The sequence below is a fragment of the Platichthys flesus genome, chromosome 1 (assembly GCF_949316205.1).
Source record: "Platichthys flesus chromosome 1, fPlaFle2.1, whole genome shotgun sequence".
NCBI classification, from domain to species: domain Eukaryota; kingdom Metazoa; phylum Chordata; class Actinopteri; order Pleuronectiformes; family Pleuronectidae; genus Platichthys; species Platichthys flesus.
Genome location: NC_084945.1, coordinates 30,094,534 through 30,118,730, shown reverse-complemented (window position 1 = coordinate 30,118,730; position 24,197 = coordinate 30,094,534). Strand labels below are relative to the sequence as shown.

At 41.2% G+C, this 24,197-nt stretch overlaps 2 protein-coding genes across 3 annotated transcripts in view; one reads left to right on the top strand and one right to left on the bottom strand.

The window, feature by feature from the left end:
* ccdc102a (coiled-coil domain containing 102A) overlaps positions 1 to 24,197 on the bottom strand; it is a 61,202-nt gene that overhangs the window by 17,297 nt on the left and 19,708 nt on the right. For both annotated transcript variants that reach the window (XM_062390917.1, XM_062390925.1), the window contains exons 2-7: positions 18,303 to 18,761; positions 16,667 to 17,056; positions 9,288 to 9,544; positions 7,765 to 7,873; positions 4,434 to 4,550; positions 2,587 to 2,796 (exon numbers count right to left, since the gene is read on the bottom strand). In XM_062390917.1, coding sequence (XP_062246901.1) covers positions 2,587 to 2,796; positions 4,434 to 4,550; positions 7,765 to 7,873; positions 9,288 to 9,544; positions 16,667 to 17,056; positions 18,303 to 18,665 — 1,446 coding nt within the window. In that variant the 5' untranslated portion in view covers positions 18,666 to 18,761. The remainder of the gene's footprint in view (positions 1 to 2,586; positions 2,797 to 4,433; positions 4,551 to 7,764; positions 7,874 to 9,287; positions 9,545 to 16,666; positions 17,057 to 18,302; positions 18,762 to 24,197) is intronic.
* On the top strand, positions 19,989 to 21,693 carry LOC133956070 (uncharacterized). Its single transcript, XM_062390916.1, has 2 exons — positions 19,989 to 20,990; positions 21,103 to 21,693. The coding sequence occupies exons 1-2, from the start codon at positions 20,138 to 20,140 to the stop codon at positions 21,255 to 21,257; spliced, it is 1,008 nt and encodes a 335-aa protein (XP_062246900.1). The 5' UTR covers positions 19,989 to 20,137; the 3' UTR covers positions 21,258 to 21,693.

The window sequence follows — 24,197 nt, the reverse complement described above, 5'->3', positions numbered from 1 at the left end:
TTTACATTCACCCAGTCACACACATATTCATACAGTGCATCTATTAGCAGCATAGGGGGTTCAGCATCTTGCCCAAGGACACTTCGGCACGCAGATGGGGAAGACTGGGGATCGAACTGCCGACCTTCAGGTTGGAGGACAACCGCTCTACCCCTCAGCCAGAGCCGTGGCTACTTATACTTTTACAATTTTAGAACACTTCTAACACACAACAGGTGAAAGTGGTGACAGACACCTAAAGAAACCAGAAAAGATATCAAGAGAGTTTATGGTGAAATGAGCTGATTTCAGTATCTGTGTGTTTTCAAGAAACTCATGTGATCTACACAGCAGAGTACATACGTGACTTCCTGCCTCTGTCTGCTGCACCCGGCTGCTCCACACCTAGCCTTTATAAAGAATTTGTTGCTCTGGATGCGTTGTGCATGTGTGAAAGTTAGACTGCAGGTAAACTCTGTAGCCAATTCTCCAGGTCTTACCCGCAAGTCATATAAGAAGATGGCTTATGCCTACCTGCTAGTCAGATGTGTCTGTCTATCTGCCTGTCAGCCTGCCAGCTTTTTTTTTTGTTCAAAGTCCTGACTCCTGTGTATGGTGTGTAATCTGTCAGTCAGAAGGTGTGATAAATAGAGCAACTTTCTACTGTATGCCAGAAACCTCTGTATTCTCAGCAGTTTCATCACTTGAAACACTGTAATGAAGAGGGCAGATTGAGAAGGAAGAGACAGGAGGGGAGCGGAGGATATGGGGGAGAAGCTGGAGGTACCGGACTCTATTAAACGTGAATGATCTGTGAGCAATGTGTCAGTGTAAACCTATGGAACTGTGTGTTAGTGATTGTGAGAGTGTGTCTGATTTGGTAAAGATTGAAATAAAATCTTGATCTAGTGAATTCAAATGTGGTATGAGATCTTTATTTCGTACACAAGATTCAGCTCAAAGTGTTTTACAATTAAATCAAAGACATGAACTTAGATGAATAAAAAAAAAGAGTTAGCAATTAATTAAATTCTAGTTCATCTGGCAATGATCTGGTCCTGCCCATTCTCTTCCGGCACTGCACTTTCAATGGTCAAAGTATGAGCTCTATTTTAATTATGTAAACATTGAAAGTTATTTTTCTGTAATTGTTTTCATCCTCAGCAGACCAGTAACACAATGCAGTAAATGCAAAGACATGATGAGAGGGGGAAATGAGACTGCTGGAATATCAATATTTTTCTCAGATATATTTAATCATGAACTTAGAGCACTCTTCTCTCAACATAATGTACAGAGTAATCACTGCCCCTCTCTCTTTGATTCATTCTAGTGTGTGTGCACTGCTAAGCATTAAGTAGCATTAAATAAACCTGATTGCTTCATAAATAACCCCATGGGGCAGTTGGTAATGGGCCCATTTACATAGCCAAAAACGTACACACATTATAGTTGCGAGTGTATGAATGTGCCACCCACCCTGGGGTTGGGTAATAGGGCCATTTAAAGAAATAAGAGATCATCTCCCGCACGCACGCACGCACACACGCACTAACACACACACAGCATGAAATATGACTACAATTAACATATTCTGCATTTTGGATAAACAACCCCACCTGGTGACTATAGGTATCATAACAAGACATTGTTCTAAGATATATTTGAATTACGTATATTATAATTATATAAATTCTATTCCTTTATTTCCAATTTTACACATTGTTATTGTGTATTTCTTTGCCTGCTTTAAACCATAAATTTAATCAAAATTGCTCCTGTCTTGTAAAAGCAAACACTAGACTTCACTCACGCTTCACTTGCTCCAACTCATTTAAATGATCTGTGTTTAAAACATGATAATAACCACTGCCACAAAAACAATATCCAATTTGAAATATTCAACGTTATTCAGTCTTGGCTTTTGGAACAGTAAAAATGGAGAATAAAAGAAAAATAAATTGCAAAAACAAATGGTCCTACTGTAATTGTTGGTGAGATGTGCAGACAGACAGATACATAGAAAGAGCTATAGTGAGGAAATTGGATGCTAGTTTCACACTGATTTACACTGACTGTGTATTGCATTGTGACAGTAAGCATTAATCTGTTCAGATGCAGCGATGGCCAAATCAGTGGGTGTCAATCAACCAAATGTGCATTCAGTGTCTTAATCGCTTGTCTCATTCTCTGTCCGGATCAATAACATGGTTTCAACATTATATATAATACAATCAATCTCTCTCTGTATTTTCTCAAACACACACACAAGCACACACACACAAAGAGATTTCATCAGCATCTATGTACCGGTGCGGTAATAAAATGATTGTACAAACTGAAGTCCATTTCGGTTTTGTTGCTGCATGGAATCTAAAGAATTACTCAGTTGTGTTTACAGTCCTGGTTACTTTGGTGTAGACAATTTTGTTGAAATAGAAATGATGTACAAAAATACCAGAATAAGACTAAAGTTGTGATACAATGACATTTTCTATTAATAGTTGGTAAAACTGGATTGAAGGAAACATGACCAGAGGGCAGCTGCTTGAAAAGTTTTCTTAGCATGGTGAAAGCACACGGATGTGTAACAGAAGTCCTGCCCACCTTGTTTCTTTCGAACAGCTCGCTCTGGATGGCCTTCAGGTCTGTGTCGAGAGCGGATGCGGCCTGTCTGCGTTTCTTGGCCAGTTGCTCCTCTAGGTCTTCAGCTTGAGCACGCAGCTTCTTGTTGTCCCTCTCCAAGGCCAGTTTCTCGGTTTCCAAACACTCCCTGCGTCCCCACTCTGCAGCGTTCTCCACCTGCAGCCTCTCCATCTAAACACAGTGAGAGGAAGAGGCTGACTTGATGAAATGTTTTCTGGTTGTAGACTAAATGTTACAGGGGGGTTGTGTTACCTCAAGCATCATCTCCAGTGGAGCTGCTCAGTGATAACTACTTCAGCAATGTAGCTATACAGCGCAACTCCTGGTGTGAATGTTTGAAATTATACTAAGTCTAAGGTCATTGTGTGTTTGCCCGACATCCAACATCACACCCTGATAGTATCAAGATTACATTTACCACTGGTGTGAATATAAGTCCCCACTGTCCGAACTGAGATACGGTTTTAGATCGGATTGAGAAATGATCACTCTGTCCATGTAACATTCTCCTCTAATTGCGCAGGCATAAATAAACAACAACAAGCAGAGGAAAGAAGAAGAAGAATAGCATAAGATGGTAGCCATCCGTGATGTAGCGTTGTGTTTTTCTGCTTTTCAATCGGTCTGATCTTTACTCCATCCACAGACATCCTGGCTGAAGAGAGGAGTGGATCCTGTGTTTACTGGCCAAGCGCTAGAATAGTTGTGTGTGATTATTGTCTTCATCCATGCAGTTGTTGTGTGTGGGCTGGCAACACAATATAATTTAAACTAGTGTTCAACATGGTCAAAATGTGTCACTGACCATCTCCAGAGGTGGATGGCTGATCACATCACAATCTGTCCTCAATGTTATTCGCACTTGACTCTTCTACCTGATTGTAGTCTGATCACCAAAAACCCATTTTAATGCAGGTGTTTTCCTCCAACTACTCTCAACTATTCACCTGACCTGACTGACCATGAAAACTAATAGTATTTTCTGTGGACAATAGTGGAATATTCATGGATCTATATTAGTTATGATATGAAAGACTAAGACCATATTTAACTGTATATATTTACAGTAGTTGTGCCCTGACAATGTCCTTGTACTGTCCTGCTCCATTCATTTGTTGAAATAACTGCATCTTATCTGTAAAGCTCTTTGGGATACTAACAAAACAATTCCTGTCTTAATTTCCTCTGGGTCTTCCACAAGAAATACATTTTAATATCAAAGCAGAGGAGGCCAGACCATTATGAAACACCCGGAGGAAATAACGCTATAGCAACGCTAACTCACAAACATTTGACTTCTTTCTCCGTAAATCTACATTTGTAGTTGCTTTCCCCAAAGAAAGTGTATAATATATAATAATGATAAGGATCACAAAGAACAACATAGATTGATAGAACTCAGGTGACATGCAGTTAATATACACTGTTCAGGTGCAACCACTAAAAACTAGACGTCTGTTTTACGATTTTACAATAGAGCTTCACTGCCCAGGAAGAGGATGGATCATAAAATAAATATTGGATGACTACCTAAGCAATTAAGAATGAGTGTAGAAATGTCTATGCAATGTAAAGCAGGAGATGCAATATAGTTTCTTCAAATAAGAGTAAATAAACCAGATGATGGAAATTATGTGAAGTGATTTGACAAATGAATTGCATCAAATGGCTCTAAATTAAGTTAAAGACGACGATGTTAATGTAGGAAAACAGGGGGTTTTCATTTGTGAGGGGCTGATATTTTGCCTCTACCCACCCACCCACCACATTCTTTCTTATGTTGCGACTCTGCTCTCCTGGCTCCTCACCTCAGCTCGTAGGTCAGCTAGTTTCTTGTCCATACTCGTCCTAGCGCCCAGCTCGTCCTCCAGATCTTCAGATATGCGGCCAAGTTCATCCTCATGTATTTCCTTCAGCAGATTCAACTAGATGGTGTTAAGGAGAGGTGGAAATATTAAATCTTATTAAATTGGGATGCATGACAGCAAACAAAACTTTGTAATTGCTTGACAGCTTTATCTTTTGATCAGTAAACAGATATATCTGGTCACTTCTAGAACAAAATATTCACCGTGATCTTGAATATCTTGGACCAGAGTGTAGATAAGTTTTAGCCAATCTCCTCTCCCATAATTTTTCATCCCTCCTTCTGATCACTGCATCTCTGCAACTGCCTCGTCTGCACCTTTGGCATTTCACCCTATCCTGCGTTCATCTTTATCTTCTCTTTGCTGCTTATCTTCAAAACACCCATCATCACTGTCCACACATCTCTAAAATCCTCTGACCTACTCCATTCCATTATATGCCTGGTTTCATCAGACTGAAACTGTCATTTAGTGTTTGTTGTACCACCTAACTCTGGTCTGCTTCTTATGTTACCGTAAAGCTTTCACTCCTGACAATCATTAACATGTAATTCCAGTCTTGGCTGAACTGAACAGTCACTCTGTCGGTCACCAGCTTCTTGTTAGTGGGGGGTTGTTGGAGAGTAAATGGTCTTATGACTGATGTTTATGACATCACTAGCCACTAGAATGATTCTCGCAAGTCTGCAAGATAGCAACCAATCTGTGTAGGAGCCTCATCCAGAAAGCAGGAATTACAAAAAATTCCCTTACCGGCTTCCTAACAGTGCTTTGATGGAAGTTGCCCCTGCTGAAGTGTATTTCATTTCACTCAAAGCTGCTCTGACTGCAGTCATCGAGGATATATTAAATAAAAAATCCTGGATGTTGTATATTTGTTTAGGGCACTCTGACCATGACAAACTGAGATGGTATGAGCTGGTATGATACAATCAAAGACATGAATATAGGGTTATAAAACAAATACCAGTCAATTTATTCATGTCTTGATCCACATAATTACAAATCCAGCAGATGGGTCCCTCATAACGTTGCCAACATAGGGGAGAGCGGGGTAATGTGGGACATCGGGTAATGTGAGACACCCCCTGTCTCTAGGCAACGGAAAACATTTGTGGTCATTTGACCATTATGTTTTCAAGCCCCTCCCATTCCCCCCTTGCCATGAAGGATAAGTTGGTGCTGGTGCTGTGGAAGGTATGTTTTTTCACCCCAAAAAATGTTTGACATGTTAAAGTAAATTTTCTTGCTTTGAAATTAATCAACTGTTGTTTCAAAACAAATTGATTCAGGTAGAAAAACGTATATCATACATGTTGGTGAACTTCCAACATATAAAACCATGTGATTGATGCTAGCTGAAGATTAGCCTGAATTACTAAGAGATGTTGTTTTTTCTAAAACAGTGGCTGTGGGGTAAAGTGGGACAAATGCTGTGTTACAACACGTGTTGTTATTGTAGTTTTGAAGTGGATATAGTAAGTGGACCACTTTACCCCGTAGCTGGGGTAAAGTGGGACACAAGTCCTAACTAACAATTGAAACAAGCTGAAAACTTGAAACTCGAAAATGCTGTAAGCAGCAACTGATTGCCATGAATCGGATCCTGAACTGGTTCATACGATTGGTCTAGATTCAAGGATGACTGAGACAATTTGTATCATCTTTCTTTTGGGAAGTCCAAATCCTTCATAGAAGATTTGATTTTCTGATAACTCTAGAATAAAAATTTACTTTTGACTGAAAGAGCTGCCATCAGCATAAGATGCACCTTTATTCATCCCTACTGCCAGATAAAACTAAAGTTTTAGGTCTGGTTCATATTTGTTAATAAGAAGAAATGTTTGTTTTATACAATGCATAAATAAATGCCCAATCTACACAGAATCTAAGATTCCAAGACAATAAAAAAGTTTTCCATTATTGAATTTTATATACCATAGTTTGGATCAATTTTACTAAATAATAAATAACACATCGTAATTATGTGGACATTATTCTGTTTGAATGTGCAATTCAAATGATCGTGTAATAATCCTAAATGTATTAACCTACCTGCTAAATGTTGCGATGTCCAGTGGAGCACATAACGTCTTTGTGCTGCAATATAGTGCAGCATGTTTCTTTCATAAGGGGCACACAAAGATGACTGTCTGGAGTGATCTACACCATGAAGGTATTCTCAGATAATTTCCCTAAAATTTACTATTTTCTCCAAGTGGTTGATGTCATGATTTAACATTCCGCATCATAACATTTAGTTAATGAGCATCAAATGCACCATGTTGGAGCAAACTGTTGCTGTTGTTAAGGTCAGGTGAAAGTGCCTTGACACCACTGGTGGCAAACTGCTCGACAGAGTACAGAGTATTTTGGCTTGCTGCATAATGTACATTACATTGAACCAAGGTGTACTGATCCATCACCAGCAGAAACATCACATGTTATGGCATGCAATTTTCTCATTCATATCGGTAACATAGACTTTACCTTTACTTCCTCCTGTTGCATTCATCAATCTCCTTGCTGTGCCAAGACATTTTTAGTCCATTTTAATATTTAACCATTTTTTCTTTATTTCACTGAGAGTGGGACCTGCGGGTTATACAGCATTAACAGTCCTACATTAGTTAGACTCTCAATTCTTTGCTGACAAAAAGTCTAGAATTTCCTCTATGCATCTCTGAAACCAGGACTTCTGAACTCAATAAGTTGTAACTGTCATTGACATTAGGCAGGCCACATAGCCATATAATATATTATTGTGGCATTATTTATGCCAATTTTGCTCTTATTTTGCAGCTTGGCGTTCATCATGTTCACACAGGTCATACAGTTATCTGAAGTTAGAAGCGTTTGTTTAATCTGAAATGTCATGTTGGAACAAAGTCACCATTTTGATTTTAACAAAAAACGCAGTTACAATTAAAAAACACAAGTACAACTACTATTAGGCTAATGGGGACGTCATTAGATTTCCTGGCCATAAGCATTGGACAAATTTCAATGCAAGAAACTAAAATATTGATCCTGCAGTTAGTGGTAACATAAAAGCACAGAACCTTGAATAAGTTGCTTGGTTTGATCAAAATCAACCAACTCATTTGTTTGTGTAACCACCATCCACAGTCGGTGACCCTCTGCCTAAACAGAAAGTAAAAACTAAAGTATATGAAACAAGAGTGAGTGAATGTCTTCTGTTTATTTTCAGCAATCCACAGAAATCTATTGTAACAGGCAGGGTGACAGCCTGAAGACGCAGAGGGCTTACCTGTTTGAGGGCCTCCTGCTTGTTCTTGCTGAGCTCCTCATATTTAAGTTTCCACTGACTGAGTTCAGCCTCCAGCCTCTCAATGCTCTTACTCAGGGCAAGTTTGTCTCTGGGGAAGACAAAATACATTAGTATATCTGAGTTATCCAAATTCTCAATTTTCCATATTACTGCAAATGGCTGCCTATTCATCAACTTATATGATCAGTCAGATAAATCTGAACTCACATGGAATTATAGAGTGTTACTGTTACTACAAGAGTGAGGTAATTTACTAAATAAGGTTTTCAATTCAATTTTGTCTACAGTAGTGGTCAGTGCTCTCCAACCCTTGTGTGCTGAACCTAACCCTTAAACTGAGGAATAACTGATTTGTGTTGTGTGTGACAGGTGGAATTAGTGCCCAACTGACTTTATTTCAACGTGTTTAAATAAGTGCCTTAAACATTTTAAGAGAGCAAATCAAACACAAAATAAATGTCGAAGTACTGTTCAGGTCCTAATAAATTCTGACTACTGCTGGTGTATATTGTTAAAGTGAAAAGTGAGTGCAGGTCAGCAGGGGAGTGTGGAGAGTGGAAACCCATACAAGAGACTTCAGCATGATGAAAGACGCTGAAAACTTTAATGAGCGACTGCCCTGATCCTCAAGCAGTGGGGGTAATCACTTTTCAGTGCCACAAAATGAACATAGTGGAAATCTTGAATTATGTCCTCTCACTATCGATGCAGAGTCGTCCACACTTCACTGCTTCTGGCCAATGGCTGTTGCTGACACTGAGGCAACAGCCTTGTCTCAAACAAATCCACACCATATTCCCTACCCATCCAGGGAGAATCCCAAAATGGAGCACAAATATTCCTCTCAGCCCTGGAGAACTTAAACAAATCCGATGAGTAGCTCGCAGACAAGCAATAAACCAAGCTAGCTCAGCATACAGTGCCAAACATGGGTGATTGGAGAAAATTGTTGAACAAATTTACAGTCTCTCTAAAGTTAAAATAATTAATTTCAATAACAAAATAAAAAAAATTGTATCTTATGGTTAGTTAACTGAGAACAAAGTTTACAAAGAGTGGCATCAAAGTTTTTAGGAGGCCTTTTCTAAATCAGTTTTCAGAAATGACATTGCTTCCCCTGGTTTATTGAAAAGGTTGAAATGCCCCTTGTGTTTTATCTGTGCTCCACCTTGAGCTCCCGGAGAGCGCTCAAGATCTTACTGAATTCATGTCGCTGCCACATTACCTCAGGCCTGTAGTCAGGGATAATAAAGACCTTTTTGCCTATGTAATCCACTGGGTGTTGGCTATCAGTGGGAAAGAAATCGGAAATTGGAATTCCTTACTCTCAACAATGAGTAACCATGACCTTGATGAGTAAAATGTCCCTCAAAATAAAACCACTCATTGCAAAGATTAGCCTCTTTCACTGTCGCATTACATAAAATTCGAATCAAGTAGTGGAGATATTTTAATTATCCAAATATCCAAATTTTCAATTATCTCTCAGAGTTCTCTCTTACTCTCTTTCTTTCAGCAGGACTTTCTGGGACTCATCAAGGCGAAGCTGAAGTGCGTTGAGTTTGCTGGAGTCTTCCTCCACCGAGCTCATGTCCTCCCACAGCTGCCTGCTGCGCTCCTGCCGGCTCATACCACAGGATAAACGTGAGCTAGCGGGATTAACACTGTCGCTGCCACCACCACCACGACTGACCCAGGCCTCCTGACTGTCAGTGCCCGGGGTCCTGGAATGCAGAAAAGAATCTAGCAGCTCCAAATCCTGATAGAGACAAAGACAGAGAATAAAAATGGGATGAAAATATTCGTTTGCTGATATGAGGTGCATACTATACACTGCGCCGTATTAAATACGGCTTGATTTTCTAGTGTTAATGAATAATCAAAGTGCTTTACATTACAGGTCACATTCACCCATTCTTATACACATTAATATGCTTCTAACTTTAAGAATTTCTCTATTACACATTCCAGTCACACACTGCTGACAGTCATCAGTGAGAATCTAGAGTTCTGTGTGAAGTTTTGGGAATGGGGAGTAACCATAACTTTAGGTTACTGTCGTAACCCCGGTTCTCTGAGTAGCATGAGGGAGATGTCTCACTATGGGATGCGCCAACTCGCTTATTCACAGAAGCACTTATACCAATTTGCCAGCCCTGAGTGGCTGACAGTTGTGACGTCTGTGTCAGGGTCCCACACCTAACATACAGCTGATGCAGCGTTCGACGTCATTCAAAACAAGCCCACCTCTTCTCGCTTTACCCCAGGAAGGTAGTCTGGTGAGACATCTCACTCATGCTTCTTAGAGAACCGGGGTTACGACAGTAACTTAAAGGTAATCTTTCTTAGCATTAGTATCGATGTCTCACTATGGCTAGAAGTATGCCAGACAAGCTCCCAGCCCCTCTTCATGTGGAAGTGAGTGGATAAGGCAGATCCACAGAGGAGCCCACACTCAGGACAGCGTGGGTCAGGCCAGGGAAAGTAATAACCAACCCGCAGAACCTCGCAAATGTGAGGGGTGAAGACAGGTGCCCGTAAACCAGTCAGTAAACCAGTCAGAACCTGGAAGCCCGAGCTGAGGTAAGCCAATGTTATGGCGTCCTATATCCATTGATAAAGTCTTTGTATGTTCATGTTATATGTTTGGACCAGTAGGGCTTAACCCAGGACACAAAAAAAGTATCCCCATTTCTAAAACTCCTTTTCTCTCCATATACGTATGTAAAGCATGGACAGGGTAAAGCATGTGTAACCGCTGCTGTTCTGCAGAGCTATAGGGCAGTGGCTGGAAAGCTGGCAATTCCTCTGGGGAGCATGATTCGGCCTCAGCATCACACCAAGGTTCCCTGGAGTGAACCGTATACACGCCAAATGTACAGATATAGAGTGACTATATCTCACATGTTTGGCTGTAGCCAAAGCCAATAACAGTGCCCCCTTCAAGGATTACGTTATCATGTGTACGTCATGCAATGGTTCAAAGGGATGACTAGTGAGGGCTCCCAGCACCACTGCTAGATCCCAATAGGGTGACATAGGCTTGGAGATGGACAGCAATCTCTGTGCACCTTTTATAAAACGACAAACCAGGGGGTGTTGGGCCGCTGGTTAAGATTAATATGCATTTATTAGTCCCAAACACATGCACAGACATGCAAAGGCATACTCATGCAGGTAGGGAAATTTAATCTCTGCTTTTGACCCATCTGGTGCAGGACACACAGAGCAGTGAGCAACCATGTACGGCGCTCGGGGAGCAGATGTTGGGGGAGTAAGGTGCCTTGCTCAGGGGCACTAGACAGGGTAGGGAGACTCTTGGATTTTTGGACAGATCAATCCAGGTTTGTCTTTTGTTGTCTCTCCGTGGAGTCGAACTGGAGACGAACCAGAGACCTTCTCTGCCCATAGTCCAAGTTTCTGCCACTAGACCACCGCCTCTCTTCTTTTCCATCCAATCCAAAATGGCAATTGGAAATAGCTGCCAATCAAAACCTTTCATCAATCAAGTTCTGCAGGAAGGACAAGATTGTACCAAATGGACATTATCTGGAATGATAACTCGGTTAGCTAGCTCCAGTGGCAGGCAGTGTGTTGACCCCAGGCTCCTGGTGCAGTCAGCTTGTTAGGAGGTTAATGCGCAAGCTAGTTTGAATAAAACTGTACCTATGGAGGTGGTCCGCTCCGATCTATGGACAGTTACTAGTTAGCATCGACACGGATCTGACTAGCTTGCAGGCGCATTTAAGGTGTGGGACCCTGAAACAGACGTCACGACTGCCAGCCACTCAGGGCTGGAGAATTGTTAAAAGAGCTTTTGTGAATACATAAGGTTTTTGTGAATACATATCCCACAGTGAGACATCGAAACGAATGATAAGGCAGAGAGCCAAGGTTTTAATAAACCCAAATCATCCTTTAAGCCAAACAGAGAATAAAGAGAAACAGTGATATATTAGCTTATAAACTGGTTATGCACCAAAGTTAACCATTGTGTTCCACAGGGCTCTGTCCTCGGCCCAATTTATTCTCATTATATATGCTTCCACTAGGAAACATAATCAGGACACACTCAGTAAATTATTATAATATAGCACCATTTTACCTTAAAGAGCTGTTAGTACCCTATCAACCCACTAGAGCACTCTGCTCCCAGAATTCAGGCCTACTTGTCGTCCCTAAAGTCTCTAAAAGTAGAGTAGGAGCCAGAGCTTTCAGCCATCAAGCTCCTCTGCTGTGGAATAATCTACCACTTTCAGTTCGGGAGGCAGGCACCGTCTGTTTGTTTAAGAGTAGGCTCAAAACCTTCCTTTTTGATAAAGCTTATTGTTAGAGGTAATTAGTGCTGCAGAATGTTACTTTTCCTATGTTCTAAAATAGGAAGCGTTTAGTTTAAAAAGACATAGAGGTATTGATGGCTGATCTACTGAGTGGGCCACATGGTTTTCATCTTACTACCATACAAACCAGTAGCCAGTCAGATTTACCTTGAGCCTCAGTGTACCCCCAAGTTCGGCCTGTACCACATGTGGCTCTCTCTGAGGTTTCTACATATTTTTACCCTGTTAAAAGAGTTTGTAGTAGTTTTTCCTTATTCTTGCTGAGGGTTAAGGACAGAGGATGTCACACCATGTTAAAGCTATATGAGACAAATTGTGATTTGTGAATATGGGCTATCCAAATACAATTTGATTGATTGATTTATTTGCATTACCATTCCAAAGTTTCATTAAACTTTTTAAAGCATTTTTGGGTGTATGAAGTAAACTTCTCATTGCTATTCATCATCATCCTTTAGGGTTAGGGTTACATTTACCATTGTTATCTAACACACCTTTATAGCTTCTTACAAAACATTAACAGGGATAAAGTCCTCCATATATATTTTTGATGGGCTGGTGGCACAGGGGTAAATGTCAGAGGATCATCAAAGTCATTAGGATTTGTTGTGTGGTGAATTTAAAATATTGCAGTACCAATAAGTTAAATTAAACAGCAATGACCCAATATCAGCTGCCTATGAACACCAAACCAAAATCACACAGACCTCAAGCTGGAAGTGGTCAAAGGTCATGGGTCAGTGGACAGCCAGAGTAAGATCATGGTATGTTTGAGTAATATATTTGGTCAGTCTACAAAGTTCCTGTTTTTTCAGTTTCTAAGAAGAAAACATTTAGTACATATATATGACCAATGAACAGCATTTGACAACCTTTATTACAACCTATGTTTTTCATTTGCATTTCTTACAAACTAATATCCGACATGTAATGCTTCAGCTGTCGTTACAGGTAACCCCCAACAGAGGGACCCAGTGTGTAACAGATGCTGGTAACAAATCACAATATGCCACATGTGGAAGTACTCAGTGTGTGTGTGGGAACAAGAACAATCGAGGGAGACCGGAAACAAGGCTGTGCTGTGTGTGAGCAACAGTCAGCTTCTGCTCTAAGACCACCTTTGCTGCCACTAACACATATAATCATCGCTCATTTGGAGCACCACAGCCTAAATGTGTATAACTCAGCTAGTGCATTGGTATGTTTGTGCATGTGTTACCATGGTAACATTGCCGGAGGTAGCTGAAGGTCAAGTCTGACAGGCAATGATGGGAATCTTTATTCTCTGCCATTTTTTAACACAGACACCATTACCATTATGAGGTCAGAGCTCATGTACACATGCATGTAGTGTATTTCTGTCTGTGAGAGACAATATGCAACAGCCAAAGAACAAAGGGTCCAACAAGTGCTAACAAACCCATTGAGAGCTCAGTGTCATCCAGAGTAACTGAAAAACACAGAAGGGTATGGCAGTATCATCATAGGAACAAGTCCTACTATTGGTATGACCATGGGTAACTCTACCAAAGCTCATTAAATATACATATAAATGTGGTGGACACACCTGATGGATGGAATTTACCAAAGCCTGTTTTATGTGGTTTGTCATGTTACGTTATCCACTCCTGTAAGGAGATGCAGGGTTACCATGGTAACAGGGTCACTGGGAGGTTTAAGAAGAGGTTGTTTTGATGACACTAGGACGTTCTGTTGCTGATAAAATTCATGAGAATAAAAACACACAAGAAAGTTCCAGTTTATTTCATCGACCCCTAGTGTGGTGACCTTGGTTTTACTCAAGACCTTTAAAGAGTCGGACATGGTGACAAACACAAACTTACTTAAGCTCCTTGGGTTTTGGGTAACGCACGCTTTGGCCTGGTTTGCTCAGACAGAGGCGCAGTTTGCGCTGAGAGATAAATACACATCTGAAATATAGAATAATACACAAGGTATTATAATGTTGTCGCAGCCCTCAGTAGCTCAACAGCAGGCAGAGAGATGAGCATGTTAAATATAGTGAGCTAAATGCTCACCTGTTGAAGTCTTTCGGACTTTATGACTCTGAGCGGGTCTACAGATCATTTTTCTGAATGGCCTCAGCAACTGCACTCCCTCTGAGTTAAAGGGGACATATTATGCCCATTTTACCACAGTTGATATGGTGCCTTGGGGTCTTAATGAAATGTCTGTAACATATTTTGGTCAAAATACCAAAAGGATCATTTAAAACGTCACAGTTTTTACCCTGTCCAAAACAGCCCTCCTCAGATTGACCTGTTTTGAGTGCATGGGACCCAGCCTTTGGCATTTAAACAGCAGCAAATCTCCCACCCATGTTTTACCATGCAAGATTTGTTCCGAAGACTAAGAAGTGTCGGTCTACATGCAGTTTCAGTGGGACGGAAGCTGTGCGGCCCAGTAGCTTTTTCTTCAGGACACCATCTACGGGCAATGCTTTCTGTGGGAAATACTCCCCCTGGCAGTACAAGACTGATCTTGGAAAGTATTCGCCGGGTTCACACCGGACGCGTAAGCGACGCCAAAGCGTGGCTTAAGCGCAGCGCCAAGCCTCTGGCTCCCATCCACTCCCATGCTAAATCGTTGTGCTGAACACACCGGACACTGAAGCGCCGCATTGCGCCGCGGCAGCCTAGCGCCGTGCAGCGATCGTTTCGGCGTCAAGTCTATTTTGTCCACTTGACGCGAGCGTATCGCGACAGGGAACACACTGAAAAATGATATTAAACGATATTGACGACATATTTTATATGATATAAATTGTCAAATATGCATCCCATACTTTGTATTCACCTTCTGTTGTCCAGAAGTTTTAATTTTACCACTTTTACCAACCACATTATTAAATGTCCCCCTCTGCCCATCCACTACAGCCACACAAGCAGTCATAAAGATAAAAAGAGAGAGAGAGGGGGGACTAGGTATTCTCCACATAGGTTTGAGTGGAGAATACGTAATTTACCCTCGACACCCGACATTTAACGGAGCAAACAGCAGAGAAGTTCTGCGGAGAAGATGGATGACATTAAATTAATAATTGAAGTGGAGAAGTGCAGTGAGTTGTATGATCCTCGGCACATGTTGTATAAAGACTACACTAAAAAAGACACATGTTGGGACGCTGTTGCAGTTAATTTTGGAGCAACAAGTAAGTATATGCTTGAAAAAAATTATTAAATGCCTTTTTTACTGCAGGCTGATAACAGCAAAAGAATGTGATATTATTAACCCTGCTGGTTAGGAAAGGGATGACATTTCCAAGCAACACTTTAATCTATCACTGTTTAATCTATTTTCATCGGACCATTGTTCAAAACCAGCAAATCTGACGTAAAAAAGTTTAACTATAGATGGAAGTTTCAAAACGGTAACTTAACACAAACGAGGGTTATGGCGAAGTGCTTGATTTTAACTAGTCCTGTTTGATTGCTGTGGTGACAGTGATTTCAGATAGTAGAGAAGTCGTTCAGCAATGGGAAGATGTAGTAGGATCTCGACTTTTGTCTTTTTTCACTTCATGCGCATGCTCCATGGGGCAATTTGAACCATTCCGCTCCAGCGTTTCCGTGTTTTCTTGACAGATCATATCTGCTCTAGGTTTAGTGTGGCATGCACATAGCAGGCTCCCAGCGAAGAAGTACTGCAGTATCACTGAGGCCTCAGGGATATTCCAGCATGATGAATGTGTTTGTCTGTGTGTGTGTGTGTGTGTCTGGGTGGCCATATTGTCTCTTAAATAGGACAGCCCCAAACTCATACATATTCTTCATGAGTGTCCTCAAATGGGAAGACATAGCAACATGGCTGGCCTTCATTCACTGAGACTCAGGTCAGGCTCCAGGTCACGCTCCACAAATTAAGACTCAATTTGTGTTGCTGAAAAAAAGAGCACTATTTACAAGCTAAAATGAATCGCTGCAGTACCCAACCAATCAGGCATTTTCAGCACTGCAGATCCTATTGCTGTAAGTTATTTCTAACATGGTTTAAGAGCTGCTTTGTTACCTTTTCACACCCGTCTGCAACAATGTCTTCTGTAAAGCTGTACCAACACTGCAGTCATTACTACTGTCCATGAACTGTCCTCTGAATTTGCTGATATTTAGCATGTTCACCATCTTAGTTTAGCATGTCTGGATCTTCTCAATGGCAAGAGATCTTCCCAGAGAGTGAAAGGAGTGTGTATTTGAATGGTAATTGATCCAATGGTTGTAGGTACTTTTCTGAAAAATCAAACCTTGTTGTAAAGTAAGAGGAAAGGTCAAGGAATTTCCAAACTCATTAGGATTCACATTTAAAGACAGTCCATTCAAAAGTCAGTCCCACAGGGCACCTTTAACACAACCAACAATATATAAGGTAAATACATCTTCCATCCCATTACAATCAGTCTGCTGCATATCATTTAATTTACTTCTGTATCTGTGGTCTGTGCGGACCAAAAAAAATCCTCACACTGATATTAGTTGATCAAATTAAATGATAAATGATCATCTAAATGTACATTGCAGACTTACCTGTTGCTGATCAAGCTTATCTATGTCCAAGTCCACATCCCTTACTGGTTCTGGCTCTGGATACCCTGGGGGGGCTTCCCCCATCCTGTCCAGCTTGCTGTCATCGTGAACCTGAGAGGACGAGGAAGCAGGGGAGGAGGGAGGAATGGATGGAGATGAGGAGGAGGAAGCACCACAGGGGTGTGCAGGTGAGCAAGAAGGCGAGGTGGCGGTTGGAGGAGGAGCCGTCTGGTTGCCACGGAGATGCAGTGTCTGCTGCCGTAACGCTTCATTCTCAGAGGTCAGGTCCTGCCTCTCCCGCCGAACACTGGTCAACTCTTTGGTGAGTGTGTCAAGCCGCTGTCTCAGCTGACGAACCTCGTCACGTGCTCGGTTACGCTCTGCACGAACCTGCCAAACAGACAGCAATTGATACAGGATACAATAATCAGTCCCAGACTCTGCTGCTTTCCGTGAAGACATAAATATGTAACTTATTGTTATTGAAGGTTCTCCATTCTCATCTGAACATTATTATACTGTATATTACTAAATAAAGCTGGAACCTGAGAAACTGCATTTGGCATGGACTATTTTCACATTTTGTGCTCTGCAGCGGGGCACAGTACACAACAGCCATTTTCCGACATGACCACGGGAGGATGTCCGTCGAATTGGTTCTGAAGTTTGTCCTTCACACATGAACAAAGAAGCTCAGACTCATTCACAAGAACATGGATTTCAGAGCTTTCATGTGAGGGATGGTGCAGTTGGCAGAGGCATGACTTTACTTTGAGGTCATGTGTTTACAGCACATCAAAACCTCCCTTGACATTACTCTTGGTGTCCTCTAGAGGTATGGCACAGATTTTGACATGGTGACCTCGACCTTGTTAATGTGAAATTAGTCTACCCGTAAAAAATGTCATTACATCTGTTACGATTCACTTGGAAAGCAAGTCCAAGTGAAGTTAATCAGCAAGATTAACTGATTTGATTTTGGTGGTCAAAGGTCAAGGTCATGGTAAGCTCAAAAAAAAAAGTTGTTGGCCTCTTATATGTGATATCTCAATATGGTTTGAGGGAATTTCTTCATCTTTTGATCAGTTGTCACTTGGACTCAAAGATAAAGTGATTATGTTTCAGTTGTCAGTAGACACAGTGAACGTATATGATTGTGGAGAAAGACTAACAGAATATAACCATATATGTATATATGTTCCACAACTAACATTTTGAGATTGCAGATATGTCCAGTATATTTGTTTCCTTTGATGTGCCTTAAAATCAATCATTTTAAATTATAAATCACTGGAGAGTTTCTTTACACTGAAAAAAATATATTTGCTAATGCAAATGAAATGGATGTGAATGGTAATATTTTTAATACAGTGACAATATATTTAGTTACTAAGGAAGACTCAGGAACAGCATGATGGTTAAAGAGTTGTCAATAAGTGTATTGTATCATTTACTGACTGATAAGCTGGAGCGGTGGGTTTACCTATGAATGGAATCATAACGTTATTAAGTTAAATGTATTCCATCTATTTTCTTAAATAAATCACAAAAACGAATAAGATAAAAGCTTTGACTTGAATGTATATATCCCTTGAAAAATACATGCACAACTTTTGTTCAGTAACCAGCAGCCCACCTTGCTCCACTTCTCTCTCCAGTTGGCAGTGCAGTCCGACCACCATCTCATGGTCTTCTCCATCTGTGCCGCACGGGCCCGAGCTTCCTCCAACTCCCTGAGCCGCAGCTCCTCCCTGCTCTCCCAGTCGGCCCCAGCTCCTTCACCCATTGCGCAGAGGGATCCCAGCCCAAGGCCTCCATACCCGGGTGACAGCAGCAGCGGGGGACTGGAGCTAGGGGTTTCCCCTGTGGGGCTGGGGGTGTGGGTTAGGCTGTCCGGGGAGCGGATCCCCCTGTCGGATCCCAGACCCAGGCTACATAGCAGCCCGCCTCCAACTGACCTACCACCTTCTGAGAGGTGGGGGCTGGGAGTGTGGTTCATGATGAAGGCAGTGGTTACAATGAGGGCGGTGAGGAGAATGAAGGGTTGTAAGTCTTGGGTGGGTTCAGCAGAACATCTTCATTCTCTTCAGTCAATCTAGGGAAAAAAAAAAATCAGGAAGAAATGCAATCAGAACAAAATAGTAACACTTGCATGTACATATGTAACCCTCATGTGCCTTGGAGATAAGCCAAGTTCGAGCATTGAACAATTCAAACATGATCAGTACAAATATAGACTACTTTTAAAACACAGAAAGACACCGGGTAAAATCACTGACCGACACACTGAGCTGCTTTTGGGCAGAAACAGTCCTGGGGCATCACTTATAATACACTGCATAGGATTCATGCTAAAAGTGTACGCACACCTACAGGCGATGTTCAGTTTATAAATCACAGTCCACCTGGAAACGTTTGTGCTTGGATCTGCATCAAACCCCGGTCCAACGGTCAATGCAAAGCACCTCATGAATATAGAATTATCCTGCTGATCAATGGGTTTCCACCATAATTCACGACATCAAGTGATGAGAGGAGGAAGCGGAACTTTCTGACACTGACATGTTTGTTAGTGAGGTGGGGGTGAAGAGCGATTTTTTTATTGGACAGCAGTGATTTTAATAATAAAGACAAGATCACAATCAGGTTCACTGCAGCGATTTTACACACACTCGTCCTGGATGATGCACGCACAGTGTTAGAAGATATTATTAAAAACTATTAATGACAGTAATGGACATTAAATGCTGTAGGTCGCTTATCATCTTTTTCAATTGAAGTTTCTTATGGAACAGTTATGTTACATGAACAAAAATAACGCAGCTCATTATAAAGTTAATGATGAAGTGGATCAATAATCTGCTTCAGTTCACAGCCTCACATCTGCAGCGTACTTTTCCTGTCTCCAAAATGTCCGTACGCATGGGTCAGAGTTAGGGGGTAAGTGGGCACATTCTTGGGAGAAGGTGTCACGTTTGTTTTTATAAATCCCAACGTTTGCGCGAGAAATGGCATACGTATCTTTCAGACCCTGTGTGTACCCAATGGTTATAAATGAGACCCCTGTTCTGCTCTCCAACCCTGATACTGTAAATACAAAGAAAGGCTGGACAGATGCTTCACAGGTGGCTCAAACTACTTCTGTTGCTGGATGCTTATCAGCTCCATTTACCATAAAAACCAGCATAAAGCACACACACATTTTCACTATAAAATTTCCAAATGTGTTTGAAAACCCAAATAAAAATGTCATCAATCCATCACAAAGATTTCGTTTTTAAGAGGCAGTATGTGGAAGAGGCAATAAAACATTTAATTAACATTAATGGAACCGCCCTTAACTGGTTTAAATCGTATTTTTCTGATCGCTCCCAATTTGTGCAAATTAATGATGAGTCATCTGTGCGCACCAAAGTTAATCATGGTGTTCCACAGGGCTCTGTGCTCGGCCCAATTTTATTCTCATTATATATGCTTCCACTAGGAAACATTATCAGGACACACTCGGTAAATTTCCACTGCTATGCGGATGACACCCAGTTATATTTGTCAATAAAACCTGAACAAAGTAATCAATTAACTAAACTTCGAACATGTCTCAAGGACATAAAAACCTGGATGACCCGCAATTTTCTCTTATTAAACTCAGACAAAACAGAGGTTATAATACTTGGCCCCAAACACCTTAGAGATGCATTATCTAATGATATAGCTGCGCTAGACGACATTGCCCTTGCTTCCAATGAAACAGTCAGGAACTTGGGAGTGATCTTCGATCCTGATTTATCCTTTAATAGTCACTTAAAACAAATTTCTAGGACCGCTTTTTTCCACTTGCGTAATATTTCAAAAATTAGACATGTCCTTTCACAAAAAGATGCAGAAAAACTAGTCCACGCCTTTGTTACATCGAGACTGGACTATTGTAATTCATTATTATCAGGCTCCAGCAGGAAGTCGTTAAAGACTCTACAGCTTGTCCAAAATGCTGCAGCACGTGTCCTGACGAGAACAAAGAGAAGAGAGCACATTTCTCCAATATTAGCATCGCTACACTGGCTTCCAGTTAAATCTAGAATAGAATTTAAAATTCTCCTCCTCACCTTCAAGGCCCTTAATAATATAGCGCCTTTATACCTTAAAGAGCTGTTAATACCTTATAAACCCACTAGAGCACTCCGCTCCCAGAATTCAAGCCTACTTGTCGTCCCTAAATTCTCTAAAAGTAGAGTAGGAGCCAGAGCTTTTAGCCATCAAGCCCCTCGGCTGTGGAATAATCTACCACTTTCAGTTCGGGAGGCAGTCACCATCTGTTCGTTTAAAAGTAGGCTCAAAACCTTTCTTTTTGATAAAGCTTATAGTTAGAGCTAATTAGTGCGCCAGAACGTTACTTGTTCTATTTTATGACACATGACACATGGAGCTTCTCTTTCCAGCTTCTCCTTCCTCTTCTCCATCCCTATCCCCCTTCCCCGGAATCCCTTTGCTTTATCACCCGCAGATCCAGGGCCTCTGTGGCCGCACCATGGATTACGGTTTGTGGATCGCGCACCGGGGGTCGCGGTGTTGGATCCAGTGTGGCGGATTCTGAGTCATGTGGGCTGATCGTGGTGCTGGTGGCGGACCCTGTGTCGCGTTGGCATTGGGCACGGGCGGTGGACCAGGACCGCAGTGGTGGCTTGTGATGGGTCCTCCTGGTGGGCGGCGGTGGACGGTGACTGAGGACTGAAGTGGCGTCTGGTCTGGATGGTGGATCGTGGTCTAGATGGTTGCTGAGCATGGACTGTGCTTCATCAATGCTGCTAGAGACTTTGATTATTGCTGATGTTCTCCTGCACGTGGCATCTATTGCACTTCTGTCCGTCCTGGGAGAGGGATCCCTCACATGTGGCTCTCTCTGAGGTTTCTACATATTTTTACCCTGTTAAAAGGGTTTTTTGTAGTTTTTCCTTACTCTTGCTGAGGGTTAAGGACAGAGGATGTCACACCCTGTTAAAGCCCTATGAGATGAATTGTAATTTGTGAATATGGGCTATACAAATAAAATTTGATTGAATTTGATTGATAAAAGGAACAAAATTTTATTAGACTCTGAATACCAATGTTACTTTTTGTCTCCTGGAAGTGTAGGTAGACAAACTTCTAACGCATTAGCAGGTTGTTGTGCTGCCCCCAAGCTGCCAAAAATCGATGAATGCATCTTTATGAATCATGCATCTTATTTCACAAAAAATAAAATTTGTAGTACACAGTAATTTTCCTAAGATGAATACAGTGAATGAGTTTGTATACTTGAACAAAACACTGAGGTACTGAATATTTAATATCATAAAAGTATTTTTCATATTGGTTCGATGTATTTATTAGAAATTGTACAGATTTTACATCCGTTATTTTCCTTTTATCTTATTCGAACCCACCAATGTTATTTTTCACTTTTCTTTCACATATTTATTTTTATTTTCCCAGTACTAAAAAAAAACTGTTTCGGTTTGCATTCACTTTTAGTGGACTTGGTTTATATGTCGACATACACAAGAGCTTCTGGTTGAGGATTACTAGAAAGATATCCCATTTCTGGCTGTGGTGAAGTTCGGCCTCAAACTCTCTGGGCCAAGAAAAGCTTTCGTTCTTCCTGTTCCCCTCCTCCTGTGGCCTCCTCCCTCCCCTCCAGAGGAGGCAGGGGAGCTCTGGAAGTGTGGGAACTCACAGGGAACCAGAAGGAGTGTCTGTATTGTGCTTACAGGACAGAGCTGATTTATGACATACTGGCTATAGTGTGAATAGCCTGTTTTTATTCCCAGGTAAACAATATGTATTTTGAGAGATCTGTTCCTTTCCTAAAAATATCTCCCATAATAATTCAGTTAAACTACTCTATTAATCACTAGGGGCATAACGGTACCAAAACGCAAATTTCTGGCTATTAGTTTGAAACGACATCACCAGAGTGATGTCCACTAGTGTTATAGGAAACAGCTCACCATGGCATAAAATTGCTGCTTGCAAATCATTTAGAATTGTGTCAAAGCAATAACCAACATCAGTGTTTTTACAGCAGCGGACATACAACTGTACTGTTGTTGAGAACTCAGGGTTCAAACACACTCTGAAAGTAATCAGGCCCCATTACAAAGTTCCCTCTTGTCCACATTTCATCTAGAAAGTCAGATCGGCCCTTCATAAACCTCTGTCCCTAGAGTGAGTGTTCTCCACAGTGGGAAACATTGTTGCTCCAGCAGGGCATTAAAACACTCTGCAAGCAATGTGGACAAGTCAATTTAAAAAAAAAAAAAAAAGCAAGAAAATAAAATACATATATAAAGTATATAATAATGATAAACATACAATAACGGTGCAGTTTAAGTGGTTAATTTGTTTTTTTACCTTAACACCACCATTAATTACAGTATGTTGAAACGCTCATCCATATGGTAGCATTAGCATATTTGTTTAAGTTTTGCAAATTAACAACTTTAACTTTTATCCAGCTGTGTCTCAGTAAGCACTGATTAACATCTGCACCGTTTTTGGTAATGACCCAGTGCTTTGCTTACATTTTTTTCATTTACTACTATTTTTCTACCATTATCATAGCTTTTCTTTTAAGATTCAAATGCCAAAGATATTTAAATCTAAATCACAGACCCCTCCCAAATTATAATGGTATTCACATGACCATAAGTGAGTTGAAAGAGTTATTGGTTGCTGACCCTGCAGAGCTCCTTTCCTAAAGCCACTCTAATGCAGGAGATGGGGGACAATATCCACAGTCCTTGCTCTGTGCAAAAATGCATTCCAGAGTTCAGCCAAAGGAGGTTTCAGTACAAAACACTGCCATTATATAGAGACACACCCCGGCTTTTTGACAGAAATAACTGTAAAAAACTAAAGGGCCCATATCGTGTAAAATACATTTTCTGGGCTTTTACTCTCCATAATGACTTGAAGGGGGTCAGTAGGGACCCTCAAAGTATGTCACTCCGCTAACTTTTTCACTCAGTCCATTCTAAGAAATAGGTTTTCAAAACGTTTATTTTCGTAGTTCCTCACCTGTATGAGTCATTTGTTTTCGCACTCATCTCTCAGCCCCACCCAGCCGGTATTAGTCCAGCCTCCTAACCCACCACGCCGATCCCCACCACCACCACCACCCCTCCACATTGAACGCGACACCAAGCAGACATGCTGCTGAGCTAACAGCTTGTTAACTACCACAGGCTAACCACAACAAACAACACTGAAGAAACACTGCAGTGTGGAGGGATGCAAGGAAGAATCTGTGTCCATGCACTTTCCTTCTGAGAACGTTACTGTTCGAGACCAGCGGTTATGCTATATTTCTTCTGATGTGCCGTGTCGCTGTGCTCAGTACGGAGTAGCTAAGATGTTACTCAAGACTGAAACTCTGTTTTGTAACTCCGTACTATTTCTCGGGACATTTAAATGCAACATATTTACAAAACAACTTATTTTTTGTAGCTTCTGTTAAAGACAACTAAAATTTAAATCAACCAGACTAGGGGTAAAA

Coding starts and splice junctions, on each gene's coding strand:
- LOC133956070 (XM_062390916.1), top strand. CDS start 20,138: ATGCTTCCACTAGGAAACATTATCAGGACACACTCGGTAAATTTCCAC. Junction 20,991..21,102: donor CACCATCTGTTCGTTTAAAA/GTAGGCTCAAAA, acceptor TTCTCTTTCCAG/CTTCTCCTTCCTCTTCTCCA.